General features: G+C 32.8%; 1 protein-coding gene across 1 annotated transcript in view; it reads left to right on the forward strand.

Moving 5' to 3' along the window:
- Positions 1–16,479, forward strand: part of ADAMTS9 (ADAM metallopeptidase with thrombospondin type 1 motif 9) — a 1,232,634-nt gene that overhangs the window by 231,855 nt on the left and 984,300 nt on the right. Inside the window, exons 7-8 of the mRNA XM_044077927.1 lie at positions 12,817–12,857; positions 12,968–13,073. Coding sequence (XP_043933862.1) covers positions 12,817–12,857; positions 12,968–13,073 — 147 coding nt within the window. The remainder of the gene's footprint in view (positions 1–12,816; positions 12,858–12,967; positions 13,074–16,479) is intronic.

Genomic DNA, 16,479 nt, shown 5'->3' on the forward strand with positions numbered 1-16,479 from the left:
GTTTAAGTTAGAAGTATTTCTTGGTTGAGGTATTGTAGAACTTGTTTGTGGATATGTTTTTCTAAGATTTTAGAGAGGGGGGGTAGGATAGCTATTAGTCTGAAATTACTGATGTCTGTAGAAGTACCACTTTTATGGAGGGGAATGTTTTGTGATTTTTTTTTCCAGATTTTAGGGACATAGTTTTCATGCATGGCTCTATTTATGATAATGGATATGAGCTAAAGTATGCAACTTGCTGTTATTTTAAGTAATTTACTGGGTAGATTATTTGCAGAGTCAAAGCAGATTTTTAGCTTGCTTAAGTGTTTTTCATAAGCTGTATATATTGGTTGAAGTGTAAATGAGAAGGTAATAGTTGTTTGTTGCTTGTGATCTGCAGGACTATGACTAAATTGCTTTGTAATAGATGCTTTGCTGTCTACAAAGTAGGTATTAAGTTATGTAGCAGTGCCCAGAGGTATACTATTTGGACATGGACTGAGATTATATTTTTGCCCTGGTTGCAGTATTTCCTTGATGGTTGACCAGAATTTCTTGGTATAGGCTTTGCAATTATTTTGGGGTTCACTATAGTATGTTTTTTGTCAGAGTTTATCTGTCTTTTGGCCTGGTTATGAAAACTTTTATATTGTTAGTGTTTTTTTACTTTGTTTGCCTGCCAGTTTTTCCAGGCATTGTCTCTAGTTTGCATAAGTCTTCTTGTAGTGTTAGTTTATCAGGGTGCATGTCTTGTTTTTATTTTTTTATTTCTGGAGGGTGCCATTTTGTTTAAGATGCTAAGAAATATTGAGTTAAACTTCTCGACAGTGTCATCTGGTGGGATATTTCTTATGATATTCCAGTTTATTGAGGAGAGGATATTGCTGAATGTCTGAGGGTTAAAATTTATTGTGCTATGAATAGTTTTTATAGTTTGCTGTTTTGGGGGATTTTGTGTGTGACATTTGGTAAAGACAGGAAGATGGTCACTGAGGGGATTTTATAGGGTGCCAGAAGAATAAATTTAGTGGGATCAAATACCAAGATCCAGTCTAATATGGCATTTACGTTTTTGCTAAGTATGTTGGAATTTGTATCCAAAAGGATTTATGCTAAATTTAGGGGAGGTAGATATAACTTCAAGCTAATATTAGCATCTCCTATTATGAATCTTTCATGAGGGATGAAAGTTGAGGTCCAGTGTAGAAATATCTTCTAGAGCATTGATGTTATTGCCTGGGGGAGTATATAAGGTAATAATATAGATTTGTTTCAGTTTGTTTAGTTTGAGGAAAGTGATAAGAAGTTCTGTATCATTGATTTGTAGTATGGGAGCATTATATGAGACTAGGCTGAGAAAATCTTGGTTTATTATTACTTCACCATTGCCTTTCATTTTAGTTTGGTCATTCCAAGTTATGTTATAGTTTGGTGGTAATGTTTCGGTGTTGCTAATATTTGGCTGCAGCCATGTTTCTGTTATGGCTAGGATACTAAGTTTTTTAAACAGTTATCCAGGCATAGAGTTTTTTGATTTTATTGCAAATACTTTTAGCATTTAAGGTAATGAAAGTTAGCCGAATACTGTTAGATGGATAAGGTGCTGACTGATTTTGTTCAGTACTGTTGACTTTGTTTTTTTTTTGAGATGAGTTTTGTTGGACCTGGATTAGGGTAAATATCACCACTGGTTAGGACTGATGTTTGTTGGACTAGTGTTTTTAGATATTTGTTTAGTGTTAATCTAGCAGGGGAAGTTATTTTAAGTTTACTTGATGATACATTGAGTGGTTTCAATTTGAAACAAAGGTGCAGTGTTTCCTGATTGAAATGTTATTATGATATTAACTTTAGGTGGGGTAGGTTTATCTGGTAGGTAATTAGTTGCGGAGATGATAGTGTGAATCTGGTACCTTTGGTAACAGGTGAGGAGGCTAAGGCATAGCAGTATTAGATTTAAGCCTATAGTTAAGCAATTCATACTGTTATTGTTACCTAATTTGGGAGTGATAGATATAGGATAAGTAGTTTGGTAGAGAAATTGTGAGTTGTGTAAGTATTATATGTTTGATGGTGGAACAGATAGAAAGCATGCACGAGGTATGAAAACAGTTAGTGGTTATATGTGCACTGGAAGTAAAAAGGACGTAGTGATAAAAGGCTGAGCTACAGCTTGGAGTAATGAGTAACGGGGGGATAAATGATGATGGAATCTTAAGGGCTACGTGTTTAAGTTGGATGGGAGGGGTTCAGCATTAATGATTGGATGTGGCTAGATAGTATAAATGTAGATATAGTGGGGGTGGGTGTGAATTGGGCATAGGATAGGGTAGCAAAGTGGAGACTGAGTGGACCGAGGGCAGAACAGAGTGGGACCTACATTAAGTGTATGCGCTTATGAAAAACTATCTGTTGGGAAGGACTATGTCTGTGAAGGTAAGAACGTTCATAGTTAATACATTAGTACAGTATTCAACATTTATAATAGACCATTTCTGTTAAAAAAATGTCAAACTGCAATGTGCCTTACAGTAGAATGAATTAGGTGGATGAGAGGAGTTTACTTGGATCACGGGGTAGAGAAGTGATCTTGAATTTGGAGCTACAAAGGCAAAAGTAGTTGGAGAAAAAGTGAGATGAGGAGAGGACCAATCAGGTACTTCAGTGGACTGCACACACACACACACACACACACACACACACACACACACACACACACACACACACACACACACACACACTCACACATGGTTTACCACCAGTACAATCAGTGAGGTAGAATATTTATGGATACAAAGACAAGGTCTTTGAACCCTAAATACTGATGTGAGTCACAACATTTAAATGTTGTTAATGGCTTTTATTGCCTTTCCAGGGAATTTTCACAATTCTAGGGTAAAGAAAACGTGTTACTTTAGCTTCACCTTCAGCAGCATAAGGCCTGTGGGTAGGGGTGTCCCTCCAGCAGATTCATTACCACAGTACAGAACATACTGATGCAGAAGAGAGGGGAAACAAGTTTAGTTTGATTCTTGGAAATAGCCTTGCATGTATTTCAACTGAAGGTATTGCTTCTTTTATACTTATGCAACTGAAGTTGGAATTCATCTGTAGAAGTTCCTTTGGTAGTGTGATTATGTTAAGATTTGCCATATCTTCCAGCTCCATGTAGGTGTCTTCATTCTTTGGCCTGGGACACTATTTTACATCAAACTTGGCTTGATTTGCCCTCTGAGTGTTTTGCTTAAATTGATAGAGTTTTTATCCTGCTGGGCATTGTATTTCCTGACTTTTGCTATGACGTTCTTCCTTATGTTGTGCAGTCTGCTGATGTTTGGTTTCTATCAGGGTGGCTCATTGTTCTAAGCATATTTCTGGTAGGCACAGCTGTTCTATGCATTTATTAACATGATTGTATAGTGCATCTGTGAGCAATTCTGCATAGGCAACTGTGTTTTCTCGGTTTGGGGGGACTTAAAATTTTATCAGGTTGTCTAATAATAGGAAGTTTGCCTTAGAATAGTTCCTAAATGATATGGTGTTTGCTGGCATCACAGGTTTTATTTTTATTTCAAAGGAGACAGCCTTATGATTCCCAGTTTATAGTGGGATGGTTAGATTCACCCACGAGTATGGTGAAATGATGACTGTCTCCTGTAAGTTTAAATATGAGGTTTAGGTTTCCTGTGTCATAGAGGGCACCTATAGCTATCAAGGATATGGTATGGCACTTAGTCTTAAGCCTCTTCACGTCCAGATTGCCATAGCCAGTCATCCTGTTTGACCAGCCTTGAAGGTGAGCTTGTTATTGGTCTAGAATGGGACACCTCCACTTAAATAATATCTTTGTATAATACCTCAGTGCTGCCTTTCCACGTCTTGTTGGTATCTCGGGACTTTTTTGATGTACTGCACATGCATATGGAACTTGTGTTTCAGTGCTTACACAGTATATCAGCACTGTCAAGAGGTAGCAATGGAGAAAGGAAGTCCTCCATTGCTTCTTCTTTTTTATAATTAATAAAAATAAAAAGAAGAAACCAGGAGACTTTTTATGTTTGGGAGAGTTGGGACAGACAAAATAAAAAGATAACCAGGTAAGTTTTTTAAGTTTTGTAGAACGTACTTGATTATCCTTTCATTTCTGTCTGTGCCATCTCCTGAATGTAAAATATCTTCTGTTTTCTTTTGTATTAAAAAAAAAAAAAAAGAAAAGTAAAAAAAAAAAAAATATGAGATATACTAACGGGAAAAATCTTTCCGACTGGAACTTTTTCCATTGATATATTCTTGGATTTGCAATAGGCACGCTGGTTGGGCTGGCCAATCAGTGTGCTAGTTTTTGAATACTAATGGCCAGTCATTGAATAATATGGCTGGGTGTGGGTAATGCTGGATTTATCCATAATTGGTGTGGTTTGGTCACGAGGTTGTAAATACATTCCCATGCTTACACAGTACATCAGTGCTGTGTTAAGGAAGCAATTGAGAAAGGAAAATCTCTGTTACTTTTTTGTTTTGTTTTTAATTTAAAAAAATGAAATTGTCAGACTTTCAACATATGGGAGAGCTGGTACAGAGAAAATGTTAGGATAACCAGGTACATTTCTATAGTTTTGCATTACACACCTGATTATCATTGTATTTTTCTCTGCCCCATTTGTCTTGTTTGTTTGAAATCACCAGTTTTTGAAAGTTTATTATTTTTGGAAATAAAAACGCACAGTTTCTATACCATATATTAATAGAAGAAAGTCTGGGTGAACAGATTTTTTTTCCATTTATATATGTTTGATTTACAGTGAGCACTCTGGTTAGGCTGACCAACCGGCATGCTAATTTTTGAATGTTAATGGCCAGTCATTGTATAATATGGCATCACCTCTGGCAACAAGAAATTATAACGATTAATTCTGAGCCATAGATTACATCATTTATCCATATCTCAGAAACCATAAAACTATTAGGCTGATGCACATTAGCTGAGTTATAGGTAGAGAAGGTTTTCTTTCGGATGCATCATACCCTGATATTAGCATGTCTTTCATGTATAACATAATACTAAACATTGTTTGGTCAATTACATTGTTTGGTCAATTGATGTCAGTACTGCAGACTGCACCAAGACTGAAACAAATATTTCCAGAAGGACAGATGTTGGGGGTTACACATATGGAAAATACATTGCTCTCAGTTTACAGTTTATCTTTTATCATCATAATGGTTGATTTTAAGAATAATACAGTTATGATGGTACAAAGGTTATACATACATAAATGCACACACGCATACACACATGCATACACATGCACACACATATATATTTTTTTGCTGTAACATGGACATGAGTATCCTGATATAACAGCATCTGTGTATTTTAGATACCATCTTCCACTCACAGAGTTCCTGATAAGGGAAGATTATTTGTGTTTCTATATATACAATCCATGAAAGCACCAAGAGGTTTAAGCATGGGAGACTGAGCAGATTGTCTTGATTTCATTCTGGGAACTATGTCCTTCTGGAGAGCTGCATCATTCCCTGTAGTGACCGTGTAGGGTACTTTGTATCCAGCATTTCTCTGTTAAAAGAAAATATCAAGTTCAGTAGAATACAATAACAAAATATCAAGTTCAGTAGAATACAATAACAAAATATCAAGTTCAGTAGAATACAATAACAAAATATCAAGTTCAGTAGAATACAATAACAAAATATCAAGTTCAATAGAATACAATAACAAAATATCAAGTTCAGTAGAATACAATAACAAAATATCAAGTTCAATAGAACACAATAACAAAATATCAAGTTCAGTAGAATACAATAACAAAATATCAAGTTCAGTAGAATACAATAACAAAATATCAAGTTCAATAGAACACAATAACAAAATATCAAGTTCAGTAGAATACAATAACAAAATATCAAGTTCAATAGAATACAATAACAAAATATCAAGTTCAGTAGAATACAATAACAAAATATCAAGTTCAATAGAATACAATAACAAAATATCAAGTTCAATAGAATACAATAACAAAATATCAAGTTCAGTAGAATACAATAACAAAATATCAAGTTCAGTAAAATACAATAACAAAATATCAAGTTCAATAGAATACAATAACAAAATATCAAGTTCAATAGAATACAATAACAAAATATCAAGTTCAGTAGAATACAATAACAAAATATCAAGTTCAGTAGAATACAATAACAAAATATCAAGTTCAATAGAATACAATAACAAAATATCAAGTTCAGTAGAATACAATAACAAAATATCAAGTTCAATAGAATACAATAACAAAATATCAAGTTCAGTAGAATACAATAACAAAATATCAAGTTCAGTAGAATACAATAACAAAATATCAAGTTCAATAGAATACAATAACAAAATATCAAGTTCAGTAGAATACAATAACAAAATATCAAGTTCAATAGAATACAATAACAAAATATCAAGTTCAGTAGAATACAATAACAAAATATCAAGTTCAATAGAATACAATAACAAAATATCAAGTTCAATAGAATACAATAACAAAATATCAAGTTCAGTAGAATACAATAACAAAATATCAAGTTCAGTAAAATACAATAACAAAATATCAAGTTCAATAGAATACAATAACAAAATATCAAGTTCAGTAAAATACAATAACAAAATATCAAGTTCAATAGAATACAATAACAAAATATCAAGTTCAATAGAATACAATAACAAAATATCAAGTTCAGTAGAATACAATAACAAAATATCAAGTTCAGTAGAATACAATAACAAAATATCAAGTTCAGTAGAATACAATAACATATGAGAAGCAAAACTAATGGCAGATATATAACTGCACTTACTGTGTGTTTTTTACAGCTGTATACCTCTAATGATCTCATTGATTAGTTTAAATGAGCTCTGATAATACATTTGAAGATCAATGAATTCTGTAAAAATGTGCTCCTTCTGTAGAATGCAAAACATGACAGTGCATCCAACAAAACTACAGCAAAAAACTAAATATGTTCATTTTCAGCATGGTCTTTTCAAGACATATGAAACATGCACACTATATCAAATTGTAACCATTCTGTAGAGCTATAGAAAAACAGTGCATATTTAAAATCTTTAATAATATATTGTTAGTATTCAGATGCTAAGACTTTGTGTGTCAGGATGCCACTGCTATTTTCACATGAGAAAGGAGAACAGAGCTATTGGAAGGCTATGTATACTGAAAATGTTTAGCCTTCATTTTTAAATGACTTTCTTTCCCAATTGAGACTGTATTGTAAAGCAAATACATCTGTAGCAATACTCGAATCAACAAGCATGTGAATGAGGACAATTACATAATTATTTCAACTGCATTCTGATATATATATATATTTTTTTTGCTCTTGACAGTAATACTGCTTTATCTATGGTTAAAACACTGAACTTGATAATGAAGTAGTATTAACTTATAATCATCTGTCACATGGCCAGTTACAAGAGTTTTAAAAACCACATCTAGCAAGAGTATGTAGTTTTATATAAAGGCGGGACTTTCAATCTTTTTAATATATTGATTAAAAAGATATTAAAAATGAACATTTTCATGTTAAAATGCAAGATGCTATGACTAAATGTCCTTTAAGCTAGATAAGTAATTACAAAAAGAAAGAAGTGTATGCCAAAATAGTTTTTTAAAACTTTTATTAGGATCTTTCAAACCATTTTTGGCAGATTGCCCTTTATAGTTGGAGTTTGCAGTTGACAACTGGCCCAGTGTTGCTGAAACTGCCAAACAGTACATTCTGTTTTGGGCTCACAACATAACATTTTTTTTTATTTCAGTCTACAGGTCTTAATCGAAGTATTAGAAAAAAAAATTGGTTAGGCTCCTTAATGTGAGGACCTGACACAGTTTTAAGGCAGGTTCTCGCTATGAAAATTGTGTTGTTGTAGTAATGTCTGTTATAGTCATCACTGATGGATAGGATATTACAGCAGTCATTCATCCTTCTGGGCTTTTTGGAATATTTATCTCATCAATCTACCTGCAAGGGTTTGGTCATCTATTGATGTGAAATAGTTTCATCAGTTTTTTATCTACGGGTCATGGTGTGGTCATCTATCTGAGTGGTCTGGACATTCATCCATCTGTTTTAATTTAATTTCTGCAGATGTGAACATATTAGCACATATATTAGAAAACAGTGCACATTGATAATAAACGGACTTATTTGTACTATACAGTTAGAAAACAGTAAGATATGTTTAACTGCCTGTTCAAGGCCTATCCAGTGCTTCATCTCCATAGCGCTATGTTCCATAATTCAGCAGTAATCTAGACAGAAATGTGCATCCTACTATCAGGTCTTTGACAGGGACGCTAGATGAGGAGATTGACATTGTGATGTAGATACGATTTCAATATTCTACCTTACTGGAATTACCTAAGCCCTTATTGTTGCTTATTGAAAAATGCCAAAAAATAATACTACAAGTCATAAAGAATCATCCACACATTTTGTATTCTTAACATTTTAGCAATTTTGTAATTTTGGATGTTATAAAATTAATTTAAATAATGTAGTCATTTTTGTATTCATAAATTCATTTAATCTCAAGTATCTATTTTAAAAATAGCCAGAATTTCTGGAAATGTACAGCAGCTTCTAGAATGTAGTATCCTTCCCCATGTGCAACCTGCATCATATACAGCAAAGTGCATGTTACTCCACAGCATCCTCTTCAATACTGAAAAAAAAAAAACCTCGTGAAATGGCATGTTTAATCAAATAGCAATTTCCCAGTATGATCAACTAAAAAATATGTTTCAAAAATCTACAACATTAATATAAACATGTGATGAATATGTGATAGCCTTCGCTAGAATTCTAACACATCTCTGTGCAAAACATAAAAAAAATGATTTACAAAGGATTGTACATCATGCCATTCTAGGTCATAGGTAATCATATCAAAGCAAGTAACATTTTTAATGTAGAGAACCAATCTAACTACCAGTCCATTACAAAGCACACACACACACACACACACACACACACACACACACACACACACACACACACACACACACACACACTGCAGAAACACCTAGGCACAGTTTAGAATTACCAGTACACCAGCTTCATGTCAAACTTCAAACTCATATACATTAAGACCACAACCACTGCAACTTTAACATAGACATTCCACCAAATCAATGGACACACTAAATAAACAAGCATTTTTGCAGAAAGGCAAGCCCCTTTCACAATAATCTGGAAGGACTCATCCTTTGCAACTGACTAAATAAATATGCCAAATCTATGGCTACTGAACTGTGGAAGCAGGGAAAACATAGAGGCAGTGCTAAAGCATTATTGAACCTGTTTACATCATTACAGCGCTAAATACAACATATTTCAAATGAACTTGTAGTGTGGTCAATAACATTTCCACACTGTCCTCCATAGCATCTCACTTCCATACATTCAACAACAACCGGCATCTTAAAATTTAGAAATAAAAAAAATGTTAACATGAAGAAGTTAGAATAAACCACTAAAGTTCAGTGAGTTCACCCCTTTTTTTACTAAACTCAGTGAAAGTGCCACTGATAAAATGACACTCAACAATTTGCCTTCCTACATTTGTTTGTGATGTAGAAGAAAACAGAAGGTAACATGGCAAAAGCTATCATGGACATGAGGTGGACATGCAGATTACTGGGAAAAACTGATTTTCCCTTTAACATAGTAATTATTAACTATTTGTAACCTTTATTGTGCTATTCATTTTTAAACTAATGAGAATTTCATTGGTAGTTACTAGGTCTCCTTAATACATTCTGAACTCATTTGCTAATAATCATACTGTGAAACTTTATACAGACAAGTGAAAAAAGAACATCTTCAGAGTACAGACAAGAATTCTGAATAGCTTACATAGGTGATTGTTAGTTCTAGAGTACCCTTTTGACCTTTTCATGATATTAGAATTATATACTACCAAGTAAATATTAATTTGCCAAAACATTTTCCCATTCCTATGAAAATGAAGATATACAGGAACATACACTAATATGCTCAGTCGTAATCTTCAAAGCCCATTGTTATTTTGCTAAATAAAAAAATGGAAGATTATATTCTTCTAGCAATAGTATTTTACTGAATAATTAGAAAGTCCAATAGGTAGTTGAAAGGACAAAAGTACCTGCAGCGTCAACAGCAAAAAATAAATATATCCAAAGAAATACGCCTGGTACCACCACAGCTCTTCAAATACATGATCCTTTATTGAGACAAACAGCTATTCAAATCAGTAAGCGGTTTCGGATTACTCCAAAACCCTTCATCAGAATGATTCAATAACATTTCTTATCATTTAAATATAAAAAAAGGAGCCAAAAAGTTTTTCAGTTAGTTAATTCGTATACTTAAATTCACCACTAGATGGTAGCATTTATCTACAAATTCAATTCTTATAATGCATTGAATATAATGGATGTGTTTAAAAACTATATATTTAAAAATATATATTTAAAAATATTTTATTTTATTTTATTTCATGAAATACAAGTGTTATGTGTATGCATATTTATATATTTATACATTTTTATATATTTCATGCCTATATCTATATGCATGTGTAACTGCGGTGGTGGGGCTGTGGTAGCGTTGTCACCTCACAGTAAGACATTATCCTGTTCGATTCTCAGCTAAAGCGTCTTCTGTGTGGAGACATGCGTGAATGGGCGTACCTTCGTTGAAGGTTGTGCATGAGGGCTGGCAACCCGGCACGTAAAAAATCTACTGCCAATCATTAGCGGACCGGAGTTCCGCTGTGGCAACCCCTAACCGGGAAAAGTCGAAAGGCACAACAACAACAACAATCTATATACATGTGTATTCTATCAAATATGTTTATATTTATATGTATGTTTTTATACATACAAACTGATATTTTTAAATATATAGTTTTTAAACACATCCATTTATATTCAATGCATTATATGAATTGAATTTGTAGATAAATGCTGCCATCTTGTGGTGAATTTAGGTATACAAATTAATTGACTGAAAAACTTTTTTGGTGCCTTTTTTATATTTAAATGATAAGAAATGTTATTGAAAAAGTCTGATGAAGGGTTTTGGAGTAACCCGAAAGTGCTTACTGATTTGAATAGCTTTTTGTCTCAATAAAGGATCGTGTATTTGAAAAGCTGTGGTGGTACCAGGCGTATTTCTTTGGATATATTTATTTCACTTAATAAATATAAATATCTCAGCCACAGGTATTTTTGGGTTGGATGTCCTAAAATACCAAACTACGTTTTGCTATAAACTATGCTTTTTTAGGTGGTATTTTCAGGGTTCCATATAAGCTGCCTGCTACCCATAATTATTGATGAACCAGAGCCTCAGTGGTGAATAGGAATAATTTTATATTGTAAATATTAATTAAAAACAAAGAAAAAAAGCTGAAAAAACTTGAAGTAGGCATTGATTGAATTAAATTGATAGGTCCATGCACTTGGTCATTTTAATACAAAAAAAGATTAATCTTATAGATAATGTTTTGCACATGGTTGATTTGAGTGTGGTGTGTTCTCACATATTTTGTGATGTACCATAGATTAATCTTGGATAGCAGTTTTGTCAACTACTGATCAAATGTTTTATTACAATTTACTTTGTTTTGATATATTATGATACGTTATGTTATGTATTTATCTAAATTTATGACTGTGTAACTACACTAGGAAAATATGCCTCTCTCATGGGAGATCTGGAACCATTATCTTGTTTTGTGGCACATTTAGAGTCACCAAGTTTTGTGAGTGAAGATTGAGGGGATTTGACCAGGATTAGAACCTGAAATGTTTTAACAGTTTATAGAACTGACCTTTTATAATAAAATGATAGACTCACCCAATGCTGCTTTGTGTCTTTTAGCAGAGTATGCACAGTGACCATGTAAAGAACAAAGTATGTCCTTTAAAATAATAGCTTCATTGATGAACAACCTGCTGCTTTTGCAGCCCACTCCTTAATGGATTTCCATGTTGAAAAGTCTTCAACTTTACATGTTTTATCTTAATCACATGACAGAAACACAGTATTCCTCAAAATAATAATTAATAATGAAAAAGTAGTCCAACTAGAGTTTTAGGTTATTATGGTATACTGCATAGTCTCATTGTATTGGTTATTGAAGCAGTTAACTCATTTGTCCACTACATCTGTTTTGAGTGTGCACTTTTAACTCACAATGGGTGTGGCTTGAGCCTTTAACGAAATGAAGTTATCACCTTACAGTTCTAAACAAATACTCATTGACAGAGGTCAAACATCAATACACTTGTGTTTGCTATCATGCATGCTTCAAGATAAAATATTCTGAAATCATCTATGTAGCAAGGGTTTGCAATTATTAATGCAAATATGAACAAGCAATATCTGATGCCCAGAAGCACAGTAGGATATAACTGCAGAACCACCTGGAGGTGCACTTGGCTGTAATGAGTTAATGCAGTTGTGGTTGTACATGTTATCATTACTTTATTTGAGTCAGAATTTTCAGATTTCTTCTGGATGAATGAAAAAGGCTTCACTGCCACCTTGTATATTTTAATAGCAAATGTTATTAATAAATTGGCCATATTTCAAACATTTAAATATAATATATTATTAATCAGTCATAATGTATTGTGTATGTATTTGCATGTCCTCTTTTTTCCCTGTTATTTAAATGTTATATCGATGATTAATTGCTTTTTGGTCTGAATATTGTGAAATTATTTGCTTACTTACATTTGTTACTTCTTGACTTTTCAGACAAGATATTTGCAGAGCAGCAAATAAATGTGACACACTAGGTATGATATTTCAAATGTTTTGTTTTCTAGACATGAATAAGTAAAGTTGTACCTGTTTTAAATTATTTGGTGATGCGCAGTAACCATTTGTTCTTTGGCTTTAATTGCAGGATTGGCTGAACTTGGTACGATGTGTGATCCTTACAGAAGCTGTTCCATCATTGAAGATAATGGGCTAAGTACTGCGTTTACTATAGCACATGAACTTGGACATGTGTATGTACTGTGAACTTAATACATGTTATTTTATTTTAATATGTGTACAGCCCATTTTTAGCTGACCAGATATTGTTTGAAGGTTGAGTTTTAATGTAATGCATGCTTAAAAAACTTGCACCTGAGCATCAAAGTTGATAGACTTCCCTTTGAGGAAAACTGTGAATACAAGGACAATGATTTTAGTACAGCAATTGATATAATCCATTGTGATGTCATATTTTGTTTATATTTTAGCTATTTTATTTATATATGATTGCCTGTGTAACATGCTGATCAGTACTGACAATTTGCAGGTGTATTGTCGGTGAAACATTTACAAATTTAGAAGTAGTACAGAGAATTGAAAACATTGTTAATATTGCAAAGTCAGATATGTGTGTGTAACAGTATTTTAACACAACAAGTGGGATAAGATAACTATCATCAATTATATAGTTTGTGGCTTTAGCTGGAGAAGAGATATGTATATATTTACAAATAAAACTGAGAGCCTGTTAGAGTGGGTAAATTAGGGTGAACTGAAGGGGATTATGTAATATGGTCTTCTGGGTATACTTAGCCTAATATTGTAGGTATTATTTGAGGTCCTGAAGCTAGAAAGGTTGGATATTTCTTGGAGGGTATTAAAGCAAATATGGAGAATGCATGTTTGGTTGACTGACTTGAATATCTTGGTGAATACAGAGAGGGTGTAGATTGAAAGAAGTGCCAGAGATTATATGAGGATGTCTTTTCATGTAATTTTACTGAAAGTGGTACAAAGCTTTAAAGGTAAAATAACTTAAAGAGTAGGGTATCGGGTAGAGAGCTGGAACTTTAGGTTTTATGGAGCCAGATTCCTTTGCTTAAAGTGCAGCAGTGGTAATCATAGAGGAATGAGTTAGATTTAAAATGACAAAGAGAACTGGAGATAGTTTGTAGGGTAGTGGTATTCTTGATGGAAGCAGCAGCAATAACAGGAAATCCATATTGAAGTTGTGAAGTCCTTTCCCAAGGGATGACCTGGCATTAGGGAAAAGGAAAGGGGAGCTTTCCTTGGTCCAGAAAAGCATGGGATTTATTTTAGATCAGATTTAAAAAAATGTGTTTGCAGAAGTTCAAGGTAGGATCAAGCCAAAGGTGAAGATAACTGAAGTAGATGATAGTCTCAATGGAGGTATTGGTTGGATCAGCAAAGGCGGGATTATTGGGCATATTTGAAAGTTTGTGCTGATTACCAAAAAACACTGATGTATTTTCTTATGACTTAAATAGAAAATTGTGTTGGATGAGCCATTTTTTAGAGTCTAATATAGCCATAGATGCATTATATAATTTAAAATAAACATCTAAAATACCTTTGTTAATCTGACAGTAAACATAATTATCAGACATATGCATATCATTTCTGCACTATCACTGAACACAGTACATTTGATTTTTTTATAAGGTTAAAGGTTAACCAGTTTGATAGAGTGTTGTGGGATGTTTAAATTTGGTTGGATTGAAAAGATAATGTATTTTAATGTTTTAATGTTTACATTTCACTGTTGTATTAACACTAACCAGTTTTGTAAAGTGATTAAAGCCATGAAGGCAGTTAAGCACATATTGCAAAACTGCAGTTTTCAAGAGGAAAGTGAAGTTACAAGTAATTTAAACTCCAAACAAACAAACAAACACAAGTAAACTGTTTTACAGCTAATATTCCTAAGCAAATCTTGGTTTGGTGGATTTGATACTCATGACAATAATATCCTAGATTTGTTAGGTACAGGTAATCTGGTTTTAATAAAAAATATTCAGATTTATCCTCCTTCGGTATTATCTGATCAGTAAATTCCAAAAGTAAATTCCGAGTATGGTAGAATTATAAATGAACAGATTACACAACAGAAATAAAAGGACTTCTTGTGTTTACCTTAAATTTCCCAATAAATAAATTTAATAAAAATAAGTTAAGGTTGAGACGTAAGGGACTATTAGTAAGTATAAGAAATGAAAAATAAAATATGAAAATTTGTTGGCAAATAATCAGAAAAACAACAAAAAATTATATGAATTAATTAATTCCTTCAGGAATGAAACAAATCATTTTAATTCCATTTTTGTAGATGAGTCAATGACTAGTGATCATGAGTTAGTAGTTAATAAATGTAATTAATATTTTATTTGTTTTAGTACTGATACAAGCCACTGCAAATAATAATCAAATACCTTATCTTTAACCCCAGTTGTAATTTATTTTAGGCAAAATAGCATGTTTTAGGTTCCCAATCAACAACTTGCGATACTGCAGTCACAAAGAGAAACTTGATCTTTTGCAAAGAATTATCCTGCATCACAATAGATTTCACATAACATCTGATCTAAATATATTCATATAGGCTGTCCATAACCAATCCCCTAAAAATGCTTTACATTTTATTTAAACATTTTTAAATATATGCCCATCTTCTCAGATCAAAGAACAAATATATATAAAAAATAGCAGTAAAATACACACAGTCATGGTTAATACAAAAGATAGCGAAAAGATGCAACACATATTCTACTTAAAGTGATCAGTCCTATCTACTTTATTCACCCTCATCCTTTGAAATGGTCATCCTGGTAAAAGACAACTAGTTGTAGCAACATTTTTATGTCTTCTCCATAAACCAAATTCCTTAAAGGAAGTTTATCAGTTAAACCATGTCATCTCAAACAAAACACTTTTGTAACAGTGTTCATTGCAACATAATTAAACATGGATCACGTGACCATTATCTGTCTGTAAAAGGTAAGGAACATGGCCTTGACTACTGCGTCTGCAAAACCAGTAAGGAAACCCTACCCTTTATATAACTTGTATGACATGATAATTACCACTAGCCCATTAGCTGTTTATTTTAGTTTTAACTGTTAAACATAAAATAACTTCATTGAGAGTCACCTTCCATTTTATACCCACTTGCTAGAAATTGTATTCATTTATCCAAATACTGCTTTCTGTAGCAAAGGTTTGAAAATAACCATTTCATATGCATGAGGCAAAACCATTATCTCATCATATCAGTATAAATAAGCAACTGCTGTATAGAGCAGCACTGCTCATCTTGCAACTATAACACGTCAACTGTCACTTTAAATATAGAGACGCTTACAATTCTCATTAAAAGTGACTTTATTTTATAATTGGTCTTCTTCATGAAGACAATTAGCAATTCATTAAATAAGCATCCATTCATATTTTTTTTTGTCTAAAGCTAAGTCCAAATAAAATCAAAACTATATCTTTCTGTTGTACGTTGAGGTCACATCTAAAAGAAGACCTAGGTCTTTTTATATCATCTCCATTTCACGAGGACTCATTATTATTCAATTTATGCAAATAAATAAAAAATAAATAAATTATTCATCATCATATAAACTAAAATAATCA

This window comes from Protopterus annectens, chromosome 7.part0 (assembly GCF_019279795.1).
Source record: "Protopterus annectens isolate FY-2018-M chromosome 7.part0, PAN1.0, whole genome shotgun sequence".
Taxonomy (NCBI): domain Eukaryota; kingdom Metazoa; phylum Chordata; order Ceratodontiformes; family Protopteridae; genus Protopterus; species Protopterus annectens.